At 36.8% G+C, this 21833-nt stretch overlaps 3 protein-coding genes across 4 annotated transcripts; 1 reads left to right on the plus strand and 2 right to left on the minus strand.

The window, feature by feature from the left end:
- Positions 1 to 200: 200 nt before the first annotated feature.
- Positions 201 to 3964, minus strand: LOC103946937 (probable auxin efflux carrier component 1c). Its single transcript, XM_009357764.3, has 6 exons — positions 2388 to 3964; positions 2015 to 2261; positions 1805 to 1890; positions 1196 to 1353; positions 625 to 701; positions 201 to 525 (listed from the first exon to the last, which is right to left on the minus strand). The coding sequence occupies exons 1-6, from the start codon at positions 3613 to 3615 to the stop codon at positions 459 to 461; spliced, it is 1863 nt and encodes a 620-aa protein (XP_009356039.2). The 5' UTR covers positions 3616 to 3964; the 3' UTR covers positions 201 to 458.
- Positions 3965 to 13653: 9689 nt separating this feature from the next.
- On the minus strand, positions 13654 to 16319 carry LOC103946936 (protein C2-DOMAIN ABA-RELATED 4). 2 transcript variants are annotated; one of them, XM_009357763.3, is made up of 4 exons: positions 16189 to 16319; positions 15392 to 15615; positions 14709 to 14804; positions 13654 to 14319 (listed from the first exon to the last, which is right to left on the minus strand). In XM_009357763.3, the coding sequence occupies exons 2-4, from the start codon at positions 15551 to 15553 to the stop codon at positions 14029 to 14031; spliced, it is 549 nt and encodes a 182-aa protein (XP_009356038.1). In that variant the 5' UTR covers positions 15554 to 15615; positions 16189 to 16319; the 3' UTR covers positions 13654 to 14028. The 2 variants fall into 2 exon arrangements, with proteins under 2 accessions (XP_009356038.1, XP_048445760.1); XM_048589803.1 differs by lacking the exon at positions 16189 to 16319 and adding an exon at positions 16028 to 16143.
- Positions 16320 to 19529: 3210 nt separating this feature from the next.
- LOC103946934 (homologous recombination OB-fold protein) lies at positions 19530 to 21828 on the plus strand. Its single transcript, XM_009357759.3, has 6 exons — positions 19530 to 20019; positions 20259 to 20321; positions 20449 to 20550; positions 20696 to 20761; positions 20995 to 21073; positions 21222 to 21828. The coding sequence occupies exons 1-6, from the start codon at positions 19588 to 19590 to the stop codon at positions 21737 to 21739; spliced, it is 1260 nt and encodes a 419-aa protein (XP_009356034.2). The 5' UTR covers positions 19530 to 19587; the 3' UTR covers positions 21740 to 21828.
- The last annotated feature ends 5 nt before the right edge of the window (positions 21829 to 21833 follow it).

Consider the following 21833-nt stretch of genomic DNA (forward strand, 5'->3'; position numbering starts at 1 on the left):
AGACAAGGCATAGAAAAACTTGGGAATCTTGTAAAGATGGAACCCATAGAATAGAACTGGAATAATACTGAATTAGAACACTGGTGCAACATAACAAGTTATCATCACATCAACTTTCCCATTCACTTTTTTCTTCCCCTTTTTCTACCTTAATTATAATTTTCAAAATATAATTTAAAGATTATAACTAATAAATAAACTACAGAAAGCGTTCTTTTTATAACTTAAATTCACTACAAACTCATTTTACAAATTTTACTAAGAAAAAAGACGATTAATCAAAATAAAAAAGATTTCATTCATTCATTTCTTCCCTGCAATGTTCTATCTTCTCTTAATCTTTCTTTCTCATCATCTTTGCGTTTATGAGCTTCTTGCTTTCTGCCTGCATGAAACGCAAAAGCCAAAAGCCAAAAGCCACTGTTGTTTGTTGGTCTCCACTACTCTCAAAAGCATCTTCATAGCCCCAACAAAATGTAGTAAACAAGCGTTATGGGCAACGCAATCAACATTCCAAATATAACCCTGAAATTAATTATTTGAATCATTAATTAATTAGTGTCTAATTAGTAAAGAAAATAGTAAATAAAACTTACTTTAAAATAATTTATAATATTTACTTACCCTGTGCTGAGAATATCAGGGTGTACATTGTATTCCTTGGCAAAGACAAAGGGAACAATTCCTTGGGGTAGGGCTGCCTGTTATATTTTGTTTGGCAAAACAGCCAAACAAAACAAAAACATGTTAACAATGGCACAGATGTTTGTTGTGCAGCGTACATAAATCATACAGGTCCAAACGAGTCATTGTGTAATTACATAAATCAGTTTTTATTTTTTTTATAATTATATACTGGGTTGGAATTTGATTTTGTTTTTTTTAGCTCAGTCTTTTTTTTTTTTTTTTTTTTGGACAACTTTTGTCTCAGTCTTTTGGCAGTGGAATTTCTCAGGCCATGTTTCTGAAAAGCAGTGAGATGCCATGATGATTTTATTTAAAAATAATTCACAAAACAAAAAAAAAATCAAATGAAAAATAATAAAAAATATTATCTTTAAGCAAACAAAATAATTATAAAAGGAAAGCTTTTGGAGCATAGGTTAAGCTATGTGGGATTGCTTTGGTTGTGTCAGAAGGAGGCAGAAGAGGAAAAATATGGGGAGAGAAAGAGAGAGAGAGGGAGGGAGGTGACCTGTACAATGGCAACATGTAAGAGAGTGCCTCTTAAGCCAACAGCAATGGAGGCAGCTGCCATGACAGCTGGACCTGTAAGGAATCTCACAGCCATGGCAAAAGCTGCAACGGAGTTACCACATGCTATGATCTTTGGCTGCAAAGCCATAAACAAACCTGCAAAAAATATATCACATCAAAAAGCAGATTAGCCAAACAGCAGGCGGCAGCAGCAGCAACATATCATCACATACACCATGATCACCACCACCACCACCACTTGTCTGTCAGTCACAGTCGGTCATGTGTGAAAGACAGAAAAGAGTGATGGACTTTTCATCATCACTAACACCAACCCATTACATCAAATCAAAAACCCTAGACAAACTCTTTGCTTGCTTTTTTAAAAACATTAATAATTAAAGATACTTATTAATAAATAAAGGAATAAAAGGACACTGAAGAATCCCCGCTTTCTTAAAAATCACAATATGACGCATATGTAAAAATAATTCGTTATAATTACGAAGTACAATTTTTATGCACGCATAATAAATTGTGATTGAAAAAATGCATGAAAGGTGCCAAATTACTGTAAGAAAAAACAAAAGGAATTTCTAACACCGACCAAGGCTGAACATGGCCATGCCAAGTCCTGCATCAGATAGTATGGCGATGGACTTCGCTACAATGGCTGGCATTTGAACGTGCCACCTGCAAAAGAAATATAACCAAAAATACAATTATTAAGAAAGAAAGAACAGAATCCCACTTCAACAAGATAGAAGATTGGATTGAACTGGATTGGATTGGATTGGACTGGACTGGATGGGATTACCTGAATGAGACTAGAGACCAAGTGAGGCCGATCAAGCTGGAGTAAGTGTTTGGGTTTCTGATGAGTTTTCTCCAAACCATGATGAGAATAAGCCTTGTCATCACACTTGTTGGAGGCATCACTTTGCCTTTTCCAATCCCATCCCCTCCTTTCTCAACCTCATTGTTCATGTTCATCTGATCTCTGTTTCCGAACCTGAAATCTTCTCTCTCCAAATACTCCTCCTGATTTTCTCTCCTCCCCTCCACTGAATTAAAATCCAAAAAGTTCCCACCGTTAATCAATCAAATTAAACAAAACCCATGTCACCAAAATAAGAAAAAATAACAGGAAAAATTCAAACTTTTTTTTTAGAAATATTTGAAGTTTGTACCTTTTCCAGGAGACACAGCCAATTTAACTTCTTTGTGATCATGGGCAGCACCACCGTATTCATTGCTTCCAAACACATCTGAAACAGGAGAAGCACTTGAGCTCCAAACAAACATATGAAGATCCTTCCCGCCATTGTTGTCCTCTGTTTTCTGAACTTGCCCATTAGCTCTCTTTGCATTCATGGCATTGCTATTAGCATTAGCGGTGACGGTTCTGGACGCCGTCGGAGAAAACATCCCTGGGTTTGGGGCCGGGTAATGCGCCGCTGCATTATTCTGTCCGCCGTGGTAAAACCGTGGCTTATTTCCAGTAGCGGAGCTGACAGCGCCGCCGCCACCGTCTTCCTCGAAATTTGATGGCCGTGGAGTCGGCCCTCTGGACGCAGACATCCCGTAAACATCGTTAGCTCCGAAATTCGAGTTCCTTCCGGTAGCCATCATGGAGTAGAAGTCCGTGTGGTTGAAACTTGACCCTCTCGGCGTCGGATTTCTCGAAGACTGCAGGGAGTAAATCTCCGCATTAGTGAGATTCGACGGCCGCGGGGTGGTGGACGACAGCCCCTGAGACCGCCGCGATAAAATATCCGACCGCGAAGCGTTTGATTTTCTGACAGTGACGTGGAGTTTGCCGTCCTCCTTGATCTCCGCTTCAGTCTCGAGGGGTTGTCTTCCGTCGAGCGACATAATATCGGAGTCGACGTGGATGGAGACAATGGATCCCGCCGTGTCGGGAAACTGCTCGGAGATGAGGAGTCTTGCTCCTCGGTATTCGAACATGAAAAGCATCAAAGTGTACCAGATAATGCACTGGAGGACGACGATCTGCACCATCAAACTCCCGGAAAATTCGCCGTACATTCCCTTGAGCAATGGGATTCCCATGACCAGAGTGTTGGGCAGAGTGGAGACGGAGAAGAGAGTGATCGTCCATTCCAGGCAGCCCCTTTTGCTGACTTTGGTCCAGACGCCGAGGACGGCGAGGACGATGAGCTTCTGGAGGGTGTCAGCGGCAATGAAGCGGGTGTTCATGTTGTAAGGGTCGTTGGTGGAGATGAAGTGGAAGGAGAGGAGGGGGACGGCGAAGAGGGCGACGAAGCGGTTGATGCCGGAGCACTGGTCGGGGGTGAAGATCTTCCACCACTTCACGGAGCCGTAGGCCAAGATCATGGCCACGTAGAGCGGCACCACCGCCGTCATGACGTGGTAGAAGTCGGATAATGTGATCATCTTGGTGATTGGTGAAAACCAAAATCAGGAAAGTTAATTCTTATTGCTCTGTTTCTGGGGGGGTGAGGATTTGTGGAGGAAAGTAGTGGTGGAAGAAGGAAGAGGAAGGCGGTGGAGGTGGGGTTGATGATGAAAAGGGGAAGAGGAGGAGGAGAGCATGTGTGTTTTGGGATTATGGGGGAGCGTGCGTGGGTGGGTAATAAGCAGAAAGAATAGAGCTTTGACAGTTGCGAGAGCAAGCTTGCACTTGCAGTCCCCAACACAAACACGCTCAGCTTTTCAGGTCTCAGAAAGTACTTTGCTTTTTTATAATTTCAGTTTGGTTTTTTTCCTTTTTTTTTTTTGTTTTTTTTTTTGGGGTGGTTGAAAAAAGAGGAAGTGTAATTTGGGTTTAGGGTTAAGAAGGGATGGTATTTGATTACATATATGTAGAGTTGAGTTTCTTTGTAAGTTGGTGTGTGGCTCTATCTTGTATGGGTCTACTGGTTGCATAAAGTGGAGAAAAAGCATTTTGGTTAGAGGTGGCTGTGTCTCTAACTAGTTGTTTCTTTGTTTGGGGACCTTTTTAATCTTTCAAAAGACCTTCTGCATCTTTCCTTCTCTCTTATGGATGATCGATAAGAGCATTTCCAAAAGACTAGTTAATTTGTTTTCGAGTAAAAAACCGATCAATCTTTTATTTCACCTCACAACATTTCTAGCATATTAGCTAAACTCCATTTTTAGTTAGAAGCATGTCTATCTTTTGCTCGGGTTAAAAGCATTTCTAGCAAACTAACTAAACTTCCTTTTGAGTTAGGAATCAATCGATCTTTGGCTCAAGTCAAGAGTATTTTTAACAAACTAGCTAAACTCCCCTTTGAGCCAGGAATCAATCGATCTTTGACTCATATCAAGAGTATCTCCAACAAACTAGCGAAATTTCATTCTAAATAAACAATCATTCACTCTCAAACTTTACTCAGAACATCTCCATAAAACTAACTAAACTTACTTTGAAGTCAATTGTAACTGATATCCCAAAACACTCCTTCCATAAACTAGCTGTCAATGAACTTTTGATGATCAATGAACTTAAAATAACTGAAATTAGTTAAATCAAATTTATGAAATTAAATTAAAAGTACACGGAGTGTGTCATCAAATAGGAATACCACCATAGTTCGTTTCATTACTTTTTTTTTTTTCTTTCTATTTTTGGTGGTTAACAATAAAGAAGATTGTGGCAAGTAATAGTGCATTCGAATATAAAGTTGAGAAATGTTCAGAGGATTATTTCAAAAGTGAGACTCTCTATGAACTTTATGTCATCGCATGTTTAAAGCAAAAGGTTGTACAATATTGACACATAATTAACGTTAAAACTGTAAAATGTCAGATAGTTCATAAAGAGCCCAATTTTAAGAGTTGTGTAAGCATTCCTCGTATAAAGTTTGCATGTCTTAATCCATCAGTTTTGACATTGCACGCCAAAACCCACGAATAATCTTCATGGGAAGAAGCGAGGATAATAGTGTTGATCACATGGATCCTAAATTGTCCACTCCTAAGCCATACCACATATTTGGCACGTCCAAACGCTTGCATGTCAATTCTTAGGTGGGATTAGACGCCAATCACAACTTAGAGGAAGACTACAATCCTAGCTATGCCATATGCCGTGCTATTTCATTTTGGACTTGTATATTTGTGTCCATGGAACAACATTATACACTCCACTCTTGTGTCTTGAGACTACCATAATATTTCTTCGCAATAATTCTATTTGGACATCCGATCACACTTAATAATGGTTAGCTATATTATTGTAGGTAAGAGCTACGCATGTTATTTTCTTGTGGTTAAATAGTACTACTTTTGTTAAACGACAATGAAGATCGGACAATACTTTCCTCTTTCCCAGTAAGGAGGTAAGATCTCCTTCCTCCTAACACGATATCATTTCATTACTAATGTCATAACGGTTTATTATCTCTATTATACTCTAAAAATTATTTCTAAAAAAATTCATTTAATTTGAAGATTGTTTACTCATTCATTTCAATCAAAGAAATTGAACTCAAATTCTTTGCTACTGTCAAAACAGGACTAGTATTTTAGGATCTTTTTGATATTTTATTATTTGTTTAATTCCTTTGCTATTTGAATTCTTAAGGTTTACAGGGTTAAGTTACATAATAAATGGGTCATCTTGACCTTAGGTTTGTATTCATTCATAATATCATCAATTAGAAATAGAGATATCTCTATTTTCCGGATTGTTGATGGACTTCAGTTTATTTGCTAGCAAATTCTAACATGGAATTTCGTTCGATTTCTCTTGTTATATATCTAGTTGCGTCAGTTTAACATAAGGATGCTACTTATTATCATCGATTTGTTTTACACATATGAATGGTCATATGAACTCCAATTCAAATCAATTTGTAAGGAATGAGTTTTAGAAGATGGTAAAGGAAATCAACAGTTTCAATGATGGTGTTTACACGATAAAGCAATGATGCGATAGAAAAATGAGGAATTTTTCCTTACTAAAAAGGAGGAAAGTATTGTTCATGAAAATATTATACACACACATATGGAAGTTGTTAATCCTATATTATATTATTTGTAACACAAACGATAGCAAGAATGAGAGGATTTAGTATAGGAATAATTGTTGTTTTAACCAATTGAACTACACTTTCATACTTGCGAAGATTAGTTGGAGAAATATTGTTGAGGTTATCAAAAGAAGTGCTTTGAGGCTTTTGGAATATACTGGCATTGAGTTCTTCCTTTCTGCTTTTTACGCCTAGCTAAAAGTAGAAAAGTACTCTCTCTCTCTCTCTTTTTTCTACGATGCTAACCAAACGCTGCCTTATTCTTCTCTCTCAAAAAATAAGGAGAAATGCTTAGGAGACTCTTTCAGAGTGTGACTCTTTGTGGACTCTTTGAGTTTAATGTCAATTTCATATCAATATTATAAAATATTATACCAAAAACATTAAGGGCATAGAGTCAATAAAGAGTCTAGAGTCTCCTTACCATTTCTCAGGGAAGAAATGGTTTTCATGCCAGACAGGTAATATAGTGAAGTTTTGATGATACAGAGAACATTTTAATCCATGGGATAATGTTGTTTAAAATAGTTCATTCTGTGAATACCTTGAAAGGTAACAGATTAATTTATGTTAAATACTGACATTCTAACATATGATTGGCTTTGAAATTAACTTGGGAGATGAAATCAAATTAATTAAATAAATAATATAATGGAAAATTAAACCCTGGAAGTGATGAAAACTCAGAAGCATGCTTTGAAGTTAATGATGAGGACCATGGGAGCTTGGGGTTCACAAAGGAATGAAAGCAAATGGGGGACAGAGATCGACGTGCTAATCTCACAACTCTCTTTGAAATCCAAAACTCCAAACACCATGCCTTCACTGCACGCACTGCAATGGAGGTTTTTTGTTTTCTAAGTGCAAGAAGCTCTTGTATTTATCATCAGTTTTAACTCTTTCTCCATGCATTTGCTTTCGCCTTATCTCTCACAAGAAGCAAACAACAACCCCCCATTTTTCTTGAACTTGAATCGCATGAATTTCTTAAACTAATTCATCATTTCTTCATTCCCCAAATTGCGTGCTCTATTCGATAAATTAGCAATTGGTGTCACAAAGACAAAAAATGGATCAATCCTAAATATCGAAACTAGCTTTGGACAAGCTCACGAAGAAAAAAAATGGCTGATTTCTATCAGCCAAGTTAACTAGAGCAATAATCTTTCTTGTTGTATCAAAGTTCGAATTTTCTACAAATAGTTTGGGGTAAGTTATAATTTTGTGTTTGTCAAGAGAGAATAAATATAATATAGAAATGAAAGAATTGGTTTTCTCCTTTGGCATGGCGTTTATGTTGTTCTATTAAACTGTTTTTCGTTTTATAGATGATTTTGATGTAATGTTGAAGTTTACCAAAATTTATTTATTTTTATTAAAAAAATGAAAGAATTGACCAAACTCTGTTTTTTTGGGCACATTGAGTAATGTTTTTGGCTTCCTATGCAAATCTCATCTTGGTTCCAAATCTTTTTGTGATCAAACCAAGAAATATATGAGATTGGAAGTACCACTCCGCGTAGAGGGACAATAGAATTTGCCAAAGATCATGCATGTTTCTCTCCTTTTGAGTCATGGACCTTTTTTTATTCTTTTCATCAAAGAAATAATGAGTAGTCATAGATAAAACCGTTTGATAACTATTTCATTTTCACTTTTTACTTTTTTGAAAAGGAGAAGTAATGCTATGAATACTAAATTTGTAGGTAAAATTTTATAAGCTAAATGACATGAAAGTTAATGATTTGATTATGACTTAATTGTTGATAAATGTGCCTAATAAGACACATCCTTTGATTTGCAAATTTAATCTTTCTAACATTACTGTTTTAAAAAATGAAAACTACGTACTTTCTCCATATTAAAAAATTTGATTGTTAACTACTTTTAGTTTTCAAAAAAGTGAAAACGAAATAGTTATCAAACAGCACCTAAATTAATTTTTTTCACAAGCAACATAAGAATTAGATTAGTTGGTCAGATAGTGTGCTGTTTTGTTAATCCAAAGTTTGAATCAGCTTCCTTGTAGATAAAAGTAGAATATCCTTTCGTCAAAACGATCTTTTTTCACAAGAGTAAATCAAGGAATAGATTAAGGAGACTGGTTTAGAATTTGCCATCCAAATGGTGAATGAAATAATGAGGTAAACAGTCATCAAAACATGAATAGTGAATAAACGTTAATGCAGATAACATACTGATTAGTAAGCAGAAGGAGCGGTCTGATTAAGATGGCGCATGTTAATTAGTTGGAAACTTGGGAAAGATGGCAGACAGAAGCACAAGCTTAAAGCCTTAATTAAGTGCAATGTTTGAATTGGAGTCCTCGTGAGAGTTTAAGAAGACCTTTTTTGTGAGTGAAGTGCAATATTTAAGAGATAAAGTCGGATAATAAAGCTCCTTCTTTGGTGCAAGGCTGCAATGCCAAAGAAGAAAATATTTAAGGTAATATTGGTATGGATCCTTATCGATGGTGGACACTTCCATTTTACCAAAGAGAAGAAAGATGGTGGATACATTTCTAATTAAGTGGCTTTAATTTGTTGGAAATTGGGACGTATATTTATATATATATATATATATATATATATATATATATATATATATAGTGTGGATTCACATTGAACTTGTGGACGGCAAAAATTGACTTTGGCATAAGCTTTTAGGGTGCTTATAGGGAGAAAAGGGAGATGAATTTAGGTAAATGCATACGTCGATCATCATCACATAAAAATAATTATATTTTAATGGATGAAAAAGCCTTAAAACACAGGCATGTGTTTCACAAAAAGTCTCTGAAAAAAAAAGGCCGTTTGTCCATCAATTAATTACAAAAAAGAAGCAATTTTAAAAAATGAAAAGGGTATGAAATTAGTTTTTTCAGCGATACATCGCATATATGTGTGTTTGGTATTTGAATAAATTAAAGCCTCATAATTAGGGAAAGCAGGCATATATCTCTTATCTTTTGGACTAGTGGATAAACAAATCAACTCACAGTTTGTTGCACTTTAATTAGGGATTGTCTAGGGCACCTACTATTGCGTGCTCACACCCATTAAGTGGAGAAATTTTTTTATTGTGCATGAAACATAACGTGATATACTAAGTGTTACAATACAAATGATTTGAATTGTTTTTATTCAAATATCAAATTATTTATATTATAATATTTAGATATACCAAACCATGTTCTCTATATATTGAAAATCTCTCAATTAAGTAAGGTTTGATAAGTAGTTAACTAAAAACCTATAGAATAGAGGATGCTTAGCTGGTACATATCCATTGGGCCACAAAATTGAAGATTGGTCCATGTGTTTAGCCACCCAAAGGCCTCTATGTAGAGGCTCGAGGCAAAGCAGCAAACCAAATTTGAAACCATTTTTCACCAAGGAAATGATTTACGTACTCTCGTTTCTTCTATTTGCATTTCTTCTTTTGTTTTTGTCCTTCAAGTCTCTTGATTTACTCAATTTAACAGTTTTTGTTTTGTTTTGTTTTGTTTTTTTTTTTTTTTTTTTTAACAAACTCAAACTAACAGTTATAATAAAAAAAGGGGTGACATGCGAGAAGAAGAAAGTGCATAAATCGTTTTCCTTTCCATTTACGTATCTATTTAGGAATTAATTATTAGGGTAAAGTACAAAAAACTACCTCAATTATTGCGGTCATGACAGTTTCATACCTCATCTTTTAAAATTGACAATGTCATACCGCATCTTACGAATTTGTGACAATGTCATACCTCCGTTAATTTTTCTGTTAGTTTTTCTGTTAAATGCTGACGTGGCAATAGACGGGGACCACTTTCTATTAAAAAATTAATAAAATATTATTAAAAACTAAAAAAAATATTTAATATTTTTTAAATATTAAAATAATAAATAAAAGTAAAATTTAAAAAAAAAGGGGTAAAGTACAAAAAACTACCTCAACTATTGGGGTCACGACAGTTTCATACCTCATCTTTTAAAATTGACAATGTCATACCGCATCTTACAAATTTGTGACAATGTCATACATCCGTCAATTTTTCTGTTAGTTTTTCTGTTAAGTTCTGACGTGGCTTGATTCGGGACATACTTTCTATTAAAAACTAAAAAACAATTATTTAATATTTTTAAATATTAAAATAATAATAAAAGCAGAGAAAAAAAAAACCATCAGTTTGTCCCTTCCCTCCCCCTCCCCCTTCCTCTCTCTTCTCCCCATCTTCATTTTCTTCCCCCCACCTGCAAACCCAAAAAATAAAAAATATAAAAAAAATTTGAAAACCGAACAACCCCCTGCAGAAGAACAAGAAGGGGAAGGAGGAGGAGGAGGAGGAGGAGGAGGAAGAAGAAGAAGAAGAAGAAGAGGAAGAGGACAAAAAAGGAGGAAGGAAAAAAAAAATTCCCCCCTATCAACGCGGAAGAACAAGAAGGGGAAGGAGGAGGAGGAGGAGGAGGAGGAAGAAGAAGAAGTAGAAGAAGAGGAAAAAAAAGCAGGAAGGAAATTTTTTTTTTTTTTTATTTTTTTAAAACCATCAACTCCCCTGCGGAAGAAGAAGGAAGAAAACGAGGAAGGAAGAAAACGAAGAAGGAAAAAAAAAATTATTTTTTTGAAAACCCATCAAACCCCAAATCCACCACTTTCATCCATTCTCCACATCCTCTCCCGCACCCATCCTCCACCTTCTTTGTGCACCTATCTTCCCCCAGACGAGATTTGGGTTTTTTTTTATTTTTTATTTTTTATTTTTTTATGGGTTGCAGGAGGGAGAAGAGTATGGGTGTGGGTGTGGGGAAATTGAGTGCGAGTGTGGGGGGAAGACAAATTGGATTGTCTTTTTTTTTTTTTTTTTTTGGCCTTTTATTATTATTTTAATATTTTAAAAATATTAAATAATTATTTTTTAGTTTTTAATACTTTTTTAATAGAAAGTAGGTCATGAATCAAGCCACGTCAGCACTTAACAGAAAAATTGACGGAGGTATGACATTGTCACAAATTCATAAGATGCGGTATGATATTGTCAATTTTAAAAGATGAGGTATGAAACTGTCGTGACCCCAATAGTTGAGGTAGTTTTTTGTACTTTACCCTTTTTTTTTTAAATTTTACTTTTATTTATTATTTTAATATTTAAAAAATATTAAATATTTTTTTTAGTTTTTAATAATATTTTATTAATTTTTTAATAGAAAGTGGTCCCCGTCTATTGCCACGTCAGCATTTAACAGAAAAACTAACAGAAAAATTGACGGAGGTATGACATTGTCACAAATTCGTAAGATGAGGTATGACATTGTCAATTTTAAAAGATGAGGTATGAAACTGGCATGACCGCAATAGTTAAGGTAGTTTTTTGTATTTTACTCTAATTATTAAACCCTAAACGCTAACTCATGATTATGTCTTGCAGTAGGGAGGACCTCTGCTCGTATATATTTCCAGATCTGTTCCTCACCCTGATAATACGATTGTAATAGCCACACTTATACAAGAGGCCATCACATTATACCAAATAAACACGAAAACATGCACGCATGCAATTCATCACTTCGCAATAACCATTCCCCAAAAAACAGAAACAGTAACTCTCTAACACTGCTTAATTAAAAACCCTGCTAGACAAACGTACACAATGTAGAAACTCAGATAGTTTAATGGGACATCAACATGGCATAACTTGCAGGTATACTGTCACTAGTACGTAATGGCCAATGCCATAATTCCGTAAAATTCATCCCTCGAATTCTTCAGGGTGGCCTTTCGGTCCTTCTGTATTATTCCTAGGTTTCACCTATATATAACCAAATTCAGAATTAAACCAGAGCTAGTACTGTCGATTAATTATTGACTCTCTTATTTCTACGTTTCACCTTTTGTTTAATTACTTCTAAATATTTGTTGGTCAATTATTGGATTAAGATTGATCGAATTATACCATAAGTGTAGTGGGTGCAAGTTCAACTGGATGGGATGCTGTTAGCTCCTTGAGTTGCAGCTGCATCTACAAAATCCATCGACTTTTCCTAAGTTTCCTCCATTGCTTCTTTCAGTTTCACAAGTGCCGAGCAATATGCTTCCTGGAGAGGCATATTAATCCTATCTCGTAGTTATGCTGCTTTAGCTATGGCGGTGGTCTCATGTGGTAAACGGCGGCGGTTCCTCATGGTACATATGAGGGTTAGGGTTTGTCCTTATGCTGTTTGGTTGGACCATTAATGAAGCATTTCATTTCCTTTTCCGACCAAAGATATGAAAGATATGTCTGCAATTATTTTGTTCATTGCTATACATGCAGTGTTTAGCCATTAATTTATTATTACGTAAGTACCTGAGCTGCATGCATGCGATGAGGTGCTCAGCAATGAGAGCGATGTAACGTAGAAATGCATATGTGTGTGCATATATATATATATATATGAGCTCCATTTCTACACGCTTAAAGCTTCAATGATAGTACGTACAAAATACAGGTGGGATGGCCGGCTGAGGAAAAATAGAAAGCATTTAAGACAAGAAGCGTATCCAAATGGAGATGGACATAGCTAGGGTAGGCGTAGGCTTACTCTGAATCTCTCTGATTGCTTCATCAAGTACGGAGGACGAATATATGATAAAAACAGTTCCTGGGAGGCTGGGACGTCGTCTCTGGAGGAGTCAAGTGTAGATCTACTTTATTCAGATTCTGATCACCCTGCAACTGGAAACACAGTTACTTACAGAGTCGTCTATATCCACACAAACACACACACACACTCTTCTATATAGCTAGGCAAAAGGGATGTACTTCAGGCAGGGGCCTGAAAGGCAAGGGAGGTATTTGAAGTCAGCCCAGCAAAGTATTGGGTTGGATCTCAAGAAATTGGGCTTACGGTGGAACTTTCTTTTTTACTTTGACATTCTCTATTGAAGAAAGCTAGAGTTCTACTCAAAATCAATAAACGAGAGTAACGAGAGGAGTAGCCTAACTCTAGCTATATAAGTCTATGCAAGGATTTCGTTTATAAAAAATAATTGTACGTTATAGACCATAGACGTTCATGACTCCCCTCTATACCTTGCTGTAATGATTCCTCTAGCATTATGATTTTCACCACAATAATAGATAGAATTTTTTTTTTATAAATATACATGCTATTTAGTATTTTGATTTAAGCTCATTTCATCATGAGAGTTTTCTGGTTCGACAATAACGTGTTAGATAATTATGACTAACCAATCCCCAATATCGATTGCATAGAAAAAGGTGAAATGGTAGCCCAGTTGAAGCGTAATGATCATACATATGTAATCGTTGTATGTCTTATATTCGTTCTGATTCTCTTCTACCCTTTCTCGGGAGTCCCTGTTCATAGCTAATTAGCAGAGACATAAAGGAGCAATATAACATTTCCTGGGCTGGCATGAAGGAGGAATTAACTGATGAAGCATTGTTACAAAGTAGATGCAAATGTACAACCACGTTTATTATAATCCATTGTATATAACTTTTCCTGCAAATTAATGGGTACATAAATAATACAAAGCAAGATTCTAAGACATGAAGAGCTTGCTACTTGACATCATACCCAGCAAGACAGAGATGAAAGTCAAAAATCGTTCAACCCTAATTTAAGTACATACATCGGGAGTTTGTTATACATATCTTATCAACGGGATTTTTCGGAGTATTCTATACTCCGGAGCACCATGGAAATTTAGATCGTCAACAAACCATCCCAGCTTATGAAAAACTGTTATGTTTAGAATCTTACAACCACAACAACCAGCCCATATATTATGCAGGAACACGACTTAAGCATAGAACTTGAGGCACTCATAATCCCTTGGAACCAGGAAGGTCAATCCATTGCAACTGGATTTCGACCTCGCCGCATTCAACATTTCTCAATCTGAGGCACATGTCTTGCACCACCTTCCCATCCTTCCACTGGATGCAGCTCTCTTCAGCTAGGCAGTTTGCCCTGCTTGGTTGTATTCTCGTCACTGTCGTGCCACTTGGGACCCCTTCCAAGTTCACCTTCAATGCCTCTATGTAAGTTGAGATGCCGAATTCTGCATCTCCCATTTTGTCATCCTTGCTGAATGTGTCATGGTCATACACAGTCTACACCCACACACAAACAAACTCATATCTTTTGGTTTTGGAAGGCACTAAAATCCACTAAAAATCGAAAGATAAAATGAAAATTCATCTAAACAGGAATCAATGGAAAATTGGAGAATCAAACATTAAGATATATGAAGAAGAAGAAGCGGTATCTAAAGCTAATCATGCATTGTCAAGTGAGAAGTTAAAATACATAGCAGTGCCCGATAGACTTAAGATACTGTTGTCGTGACACCTAAGGTGAATCTTAGTTTCACTCCTAGAGATGATGGCCGTTGGCATCAATCTTCTATCTGTTTGGAATTTAAACGTATGGCTTTTGGGTAACTAAAACCGCTTATGACAAAAGTTTGACGGAAAAAGTTAAAAGTGCTTCTAGAGCTTACCAGCTTGATTGGGATACTGGGGTCTGTGACAGAAAGAGTAAGATCTTCATTCCACTCAGGATTAACATCCTTTTTAATTACACGAGTCTTCAGTTTCTGCATCAAAAAAGGTTTAATCTTTAAACATATAAAGATAAAAGGAACATATTCCTGAATTTCTTATTCAACAAAAGTAATAGAGGCTAAAAAAAAAACAGAGCCTTTGTGAAGCGCAGCAAAGCACAAATCAGATCAGTCTAAAAGCATTACAGTAAAAAAAAAAAAAAAAAAAAAAAAAAAAAAAAAATTTGGTAATTGCACCACAGAAATATTGTGAGAAGATTAAAAGATCTACAAATCATAGGGATTCGACGTGAAATACAGAATACCAGCTATTGACTACCTGACGCGCTCTCTCTCCTCCTTTGTCCAGGCTTGGAATTGGCAGCATAAGATAAACTTACACGTGGGAAGTTTCATACAATGAAAATACTAGATTACAAGCCAAAGGAAACAATTACAAATGAAAGAAAAAGGGAATTTTTAATAAAGTTATTTTGATGATGCAAAATTAAAACACCCCATGAAAGTAATTAACAAAATTGACAGGAATTTAGCAGAGAAATTCATAAAAAAATAAGATTAAAAAACAGAGAGAAAAACAGTGAACAAAAAGATGAAGAAATGGAGGAGGGGGAGATTACCTGTTTACCCATCTTGATCACGACGTAGGGATCGCTGCTACGGACGTCGCGGACGGCGAGATTAACACCGCGTTTGACGCGGATGCGGAGAAGACCGAGCAAATTCTCCATGAGTGACTTGCTACTGCCTTTCGCCGGTGTCTTTGGTGAGTCTGTCATCATGTCTTATGATCTCCCTCCCTCTTTATACTAGCCACCAACAATTCTCGATTATTCGTTATCACCTACCAACCCCAGTAAAAATTAATCAGAACCATTCTTCTTTAAAAAAAAAAAAAAAAAAAAAAAAATTTAAAACAGGACAATAAAGTTGACCAAATGCAGACAATATAAACGGACGCAAATCGATCTTGTATCAGAAATACAACAATTATTGAAAGTATTTCTACGACATACGTGTAAGGAAGTACGGTTGTTCCATAGTTAGGATTAATACAAACAAGATAAACGCAATGAAAGAAACTCTAATCGAAAATGAAATGACAACGGGTACCAAATATTAAAACTATTATCAACGAAAGAAACCCTAATTGATACAGACGGAAATGAAACACAACGAAAGAAACCCTAAGAAACAACGAACGTTTGTTTCGTAGTTAGGATTAATACTGACAGAACAAACACAAAGAAAGAAACCTTAATTGAAAATGAATTGACAATATGAACACATATTCTGACGATAAATTATCAATACTGTATTAACGATAGATCGATCGACAATCATAACACAAGACATTACTATGAGGCCAGACTAATACGACATGATACGGAGGGAAAAAATGGGAATAGGGCCCTACCAAGTTGGTACTATGAAGATTTTTCTTGGTTTTTGTTTTCGTTTTCTTCCTTCTGAGAAATTAGGCTGAATATGCTTTTTCCTCCGTTTTTGTGAGGGAAGGGAGAGAAATGAACAGCCACCGACCACAAGAGGGGTAAATGTAAAATTGAAACGAGGTAGATTTTGGGACTGAAGGGGAACAAGAGATGGGAAGGTTAAAAGATTTTTACCGTTTCGGCAAGGAGGAGGAGGTGACCGGGAGATCCGGTTGTCAGTTTGTGGATTGATGGATGGGATTTAATTGTGGGCAACTTGTGGAGGTTGACATGCAAAGATGTGAAGGCCGCAAATAACGCTGTGTCTCTGTCTTAAACTAAACTAATAACTTGTTGGAACACATATCACGGTCTATCGTCGTTGCCGTCGTTGTCGTCGTAGTGGCGGCTTATCGGTCTCGTCTTCCTTTGATTGGAGAAATATGTGTATTAAAAATACGTCACGCAATATTATCATTTCATGTATTAATCAAACGATAAAATTAATATGCTTACATATACGTGAAAGTAAGTAAATTTGAATTTAGTAGTAACCTCGTGTGAAGATATTCTTGGTAGTTGGTACCAAATGGATCGAACTCATTCTCTTGCGTGCTAAGAACATAAGGTTGTGACCAATTAAAATTAACTTGAGTTCAGTTTGTTATTTGTTGTGTCAAAGTGTGAGATGGACATGACTAGAGATGATGAGTTATAAATCCACAATATAATGAGTTACTAAGCTATCCATACACATGGGTTATAAGTTATGTTTACAAAGTCTAACCAATTCTAGCCAACCCAATCCTATTCCTAAGACTCCATATCATTCAACTCACCAAACGGGTATTTATAGTTACAAGTAGTAGTTGTAAAATAACATACAGTTACAAGTACTTGTAAAAGTGAAATACATTTACGAGTAGTTAAAACTGTAATAGGTTCTCTCCGTTTTAGTGTAGTCTATGTAGATAATATCGTTTGTTCCAAAAATAACAAAAACTATAATAGGTTAGGTTCCTATTTAATATTTGTATAAATATGCGAAGGCTGTGAGGTTGAATCCTTGATAATTATTCCAATGTGAAGCTTGCTCCAATCACAAAGAAGATGGCCGTAGGAAGCAATTTTGGTCAAATGAATCGATTAATCAATCTGTCAATATCAAAGTGAAGTTATTGGTTAGTCCAAGTGGGGAGGCATGTGACTGAAAATCAATTTGAAAAACTACCCTTAAAATATCATATCGCTTCCTCAATTTGTCTCCCTCGTATAGAAGAGCTTGACAAAAGCTAAACAACATCGACATTTCTCAAGTGTAAATTTATTATTTGATTGGTACATTAATTTCTTTCCTCCCAATTGTCCTATAAAGTGGAATTCTCGACCCTACATATTCATGTATGTTATAGAATTAGTGAATGAATGAATGCCCACACAAAGTAATGAAAACTTGGGAATAGTGGTTGTGTGATACTTTCAAAATGTAATCATTTTTGTTTTGTTGGTTGTCATGGGAGTTGTTCTATAAATAGAGCACTCTGTGCGTTATCAAATATACACTACGAAAGAAAAAATCAAAGAAATAATATCAGTATATCTCACTCCCTCTCTTTATCTGCCATTCTTTTGTGTAATAGTTACTAAAGTTATAGTGTGATATTTTGTACCCGCTTTGTTTCCATCCCTAGCAAAGGTTATTTTTCTAACTTTTACGTATTTATAAAAATATATGATTTAATTCTTAGTTTTATTGACCTATAGACCAAATTAAAAGAACATTAAAAGGTTGGGATGCACGCCAAAAAGACAATGGTAAGGGTCAGCCAAGTGCTTGACGAAATGCCTCACCGTAAAAACTGAAGAAAAAAAATTTAGGCGTTGTGCGCACTATTGTTGGGATGCAATGAGAATAGAATTTTGCATCCGCCACTACTTAATTGTAGCCCCATAAACTAACTTTCTAGCTTCGCCCCTAATGACAAGGTGAGAGAGATGAATCTCACAAGGAAAATATTGCTAACTAGATTTAGGGGTGGGCATGGTTCCGTTAGGTGCGGTTTTGAAGCCAAAACCGAAATGGAACCAAACCGTTGGTTTTGATTCGGTGTGGTTTCAAATGGTTTCGGTTCGTTTTTACATTATTTACATACAAAATGAAAAAACAAAAGGTTCTGGACATTGAATTGCAGCTTCAAGAATACGCAAAACAAACTAGCATTACATGAAAGCATGCACTTCCTACTATACAAATACAAGTTCTTCCACATTCATAATCACAATGCTCTGAATTCATGCTCAAATGTTGTAGCAAGGAATAAAAGATTATATTCAAGTTCATCACTGAAAGTATGCAGTTTCCCTAGTGGTTCGGTTTCAAATCAAAACCATTTCAAAACTGTAAAAACCGAACCGTTCAATGCAGTACGATTTGATTTGTGTTTCGATTTTTGGTTTCAAGTGCTCATCCCTAACTAGATCGATCGTCTAACTGGAACATACATATCACGTTTCTACAATCTCACTTTTTAGATTGTCCGTGATTGTGGCGGTCCCTTTGTATTCTCGTACACTCATTCTAATTGGCGGTCCCGTTGTAAGTAGGTATGTGATTGTGACATCGAGCAACTCACGTTCGGTCCATCACTCGTTGTATTTCTACACTTTCCCTCCCAATTGAAACATGCTAATCAGATCAGAAATCTTATCTCCTTGTGCGTAACCCCTCGATCATGTGGTCCTCCTAATTTCCAATAAGGCATAAAATATATACAAATTAATTGAGCCAGAAAAAGAAAAGAAAAGAAAAGTAAACTAGATTAAACACATTGACAATTGTCAGTTTAGTTCTAGCTGATTTTGGTTTTGATTTGGGAAGTTGATTTGCGTCGTTCTCACGTTAAAGAATCAAGAGAAAATAGAGTTTGAAGCGGTTTTTTTTTAAGTCAAACATTATAAATGATTTGTCATTAACATTACTATAATTTAATAGTATTTATTTCCACTTGTAAGTAAAAAAATCTCAAATTGAACTATTATGATGTTACAGATTTGATAGTTATGATTGACTTTATGCACAACCTAAACCCTCAATATCATTTTGTATATGCAATAAAAACGATAATAATGAATTACACGTAGAATGACTTTATCAGTCTTTCCGGCACACAAAAAAGATGACTGACATGCCTTTGACACTAGCTGGTCTAATTTTTTAGAAAAATAAAATAAAATTTACAGGTGCTATTTGAGAAGTAGGCCAGAGATTGTGAGCCCAATCATCTTAATAAGATATCCAGCCCAGCCCAAAATGAAACCCTCCAAAAATCCAGCTGTTCAACTGTGTCAAATTCCCGCGCTTTCACTCGCAAAACCACAAGAACATGGACGACGACGACAGCAATGAACCCTGGGAGCAACTAGACGTCGACGATTCGGACCTCATCTCTCTCAGTCTCCTCCCTTGCAAGCGCTCAGCCTCCCATCCCCTCAAATCAATAAATCCTCCGCCTCCGCCCAACCCGTCCTCGTCCTCTTCCGCCTCTCCGCCTCTCATTCCGGGCCCCGCCGGAGCCGTACAGGCTGCGATGCAGCGCAGGACCCAAATTCATCTCCACGGAGACGACCAGAACGTCGAGCCCATTCCGACCCAAGAGTTCGTTAGGAGAGTCGTCGAGAATGGTGATGATAAAGACACCGATTTCGCCGCCGATCCATGGCTTTCCGCTCTCGATTATGTTGCAAAGCAAGGCGCCGACTATCCGACGCCGCTGGGTTCCATCAGGAAGGGGGTTAACACTCACAAAGTAGCTCAGGTATTTCCATTTCTGTTATTATTGAATTTGATAAATTCAAATCCTTCCAAAATTCTGTTTGGCTGGTGAGAAAATACTGCAAAAATAAAAAAATAAAAACTCTTTTTTCTGTTTGGTTGCTGAGAAAACACTGGAAAGAAAAACCCTTTTTATCTGCTTAATTCTACTTTTTATTTTTGTATATCATCATAATAAAATATCATAATGTTTGAAAACTCATGTGATTTTTGGTTAATTAGGTTGTTGCTGTGATCAAATCGTGCACTCCAAATGGTCTTGGTGATCTCATGCTCACTCTCAAGGTAACGTTCTATGGACATGGTGGACATTGATAAATTATGATCACTCTCTCTCTCTAAATTAGGCACTGCTCGCGTCAATCTTTTCACTTTGTGGAGACAGTCTAAGTGGCTGAAATTTTGGTGTCAGGATCCTACAGGTACAATTGGTGCTAGCATCCACCACACAGTGCTTTCTGAGGGAGACTTCGGGAAGAGCATATCTGTTGGTGCAGTGTTGGTACTCAAGAAGGTTTGTTATTTGTTATCCAGCAGATTGGGATTACGAATATAACGACCTGTAAAATCTAGAAAAGCGAAACGGGCCTTTGGGGTGTAGGCCGAAATGCCAACCTCGCGAAATTTTCTCTAAGCTTGAGTTCAATGCTTTTTATCAGGTTGCTGTGTTCTCTCCCTCACGCTCGGCATGCTATCTTAACATAACCAAGAACAACATGGTTCAGGTGCGTTCTCTTTCTTGTGTTGGGAGGATAATTGAGTAGCGGTGGGCACATAAACTAGAGAGCACAGTCATCTTTGATCATTTAACAACGCGTCTGGAGACTCTAAACCATCAATTTTGTCCCCAATTTTCATTTCTGTGGCCTTGGCGCCACAATTATGTGAAGTTTACAGAATCGAAGGTGAACTCTGATCACTTTGTTTTCTGTATGATGATGAATTGTTACATTTGCAGGTCATCTCCAAGGATGGTAGACCTATCGTGACAAACGATCTTCCTATTTCATCAGTCAACAGTCCCGCTCCCAGCAGTGGTAAGTCATAAATCATAAGTCGATGGTATCTGTGTATTCGATCTTCTCGTATTGCTGCAAAGCTTCTAGTGTCCCAGTTTTCTATGCAGTGCGAGCGATGAGATTCTCACAGTAGTTTTTATGGTTTAATCTCCTTTCTTCGTAACAGACAGTGCTGCGGTAAGTCATACGAGGTTTTGGGCGCCACAAGAAAAGTTCCCTCCGCGACAGGAAAGCACCGAAAAAATCATGAATCATCTAAGACAAAGTTCTGCAGTAAGAGGGAGCGATCTTGACATTGAGAAACATATGGAAACAGATCATGCTGCGGCGCCAGGAATGAGCTGCTCAGGCCTCAAGCAGCGTGGAAGTCAAACCGCGGACGTGGAGGTTCTTTCTTCATCGGTGAAAAAGACAATGCCTCATGGAACCACAAAAATGGCAAATAGAAAAGACCGTGTTGACAATGAGGTAATTGCCGCAGCTAAGAAGGCCAACAATCCTGACGGAGTGGCTGAGGGTGACAATCCATCGAGCACGAGCCGACCTATCAACCCAGTTGAGATTCCTGATGATCAAGAAGTTGGGAAAACAACCGGAGCTAAAAGGCCGAGGCAGCCACTGATTACGAGAGCTTCACTCCCGGAGTATACAGAAGAAGAGCTGGATCTGTTCGAATTTGACTAGGGCAAACAACGACTCGTTAGAGTTTACTGGTAAACGGGTTCTTTCCCTCTTATTCAATCCAATAGTTTGTATTTTGGCTGAACCCTTTACATCT

This window comes from the organism of the source record quoted next, unplaced genomic scaffold (assembly GCF_019419815.1).
Source record: "Pyrus x bretschneideri cultivar Hongxiangsu unplaced genomic scaffold, Pyrus_bretschneideri_v1 Contig3, whole genome shotgun sequence".
Classification (NCBI taxonomy): Eukaryota; Viridiplantae; Streptophyta; class Magnoliopsida; order Rosales; family Rosaceae; genus Pyrus; species Pyrus x bretschneideri.

Coding starts and splice junctions, on each gene's coding strand:
- LOC103946934 (XM_009357759.3), top strand. CDS start 19,588: ATGGACGACGACGACAGCAATGAACCCTGGGAGCAACTAGACGTCGAC. Junction 20,322..20,448: donor ATCTCATGCTCACTCTCAAG/GTAACGTTCTAT, acceptor TTTTGGTGTCAG/GATCCTACAGGTACAATTGG. Junction 20,551..20,695: donor CAGTGTTGGTACTCAAGAAG/GTTTGTTATTTG, acceptor GCTTTTTATCAG/GTTGCTGTGTTCTCTCCCTC.
- LOC103946937 (XM_009357764.3), bottom strand. CDS start 3,615: ATGATCACATTATCCGACTTCTACCACGTCATGACGGCGGTGGTGCCG. Junction 702..1,195: donor TACATGTTGCCATTGTACAG/GTCACCTCCCTC, acceptor AAAATATAACAG/GCAGCCCTACCCCAAGGAAT. Junction 526..624: donor CCTGATATTCTCAGCACAGG/GTAAGTAAATAT, acceptor AATTAATTTCAG/GGTTATATTTGGAATGTTGA.
- LOC103946936 (XM_009357763.3), bottom strand. CDS start 15,553: ATGATGACAGACTCACCAAAGACACCGGCGAAAGGCAGTAGCAAGTCA. Junction 14,805..15,391: donor TGATCAAGATGGGTAAACAG/GTAATCTCCCCC, acceptor TTTTTGATGCAG/AAACTGAAGACTCGTGTAAT. Junction 14,320..14,708: donor CCAGTATCCCAATCAAGCTG/GTAAGCTCTAGA, acceptor GTGTGGGTGTAG/ACTGTGTATGACCATGACAC.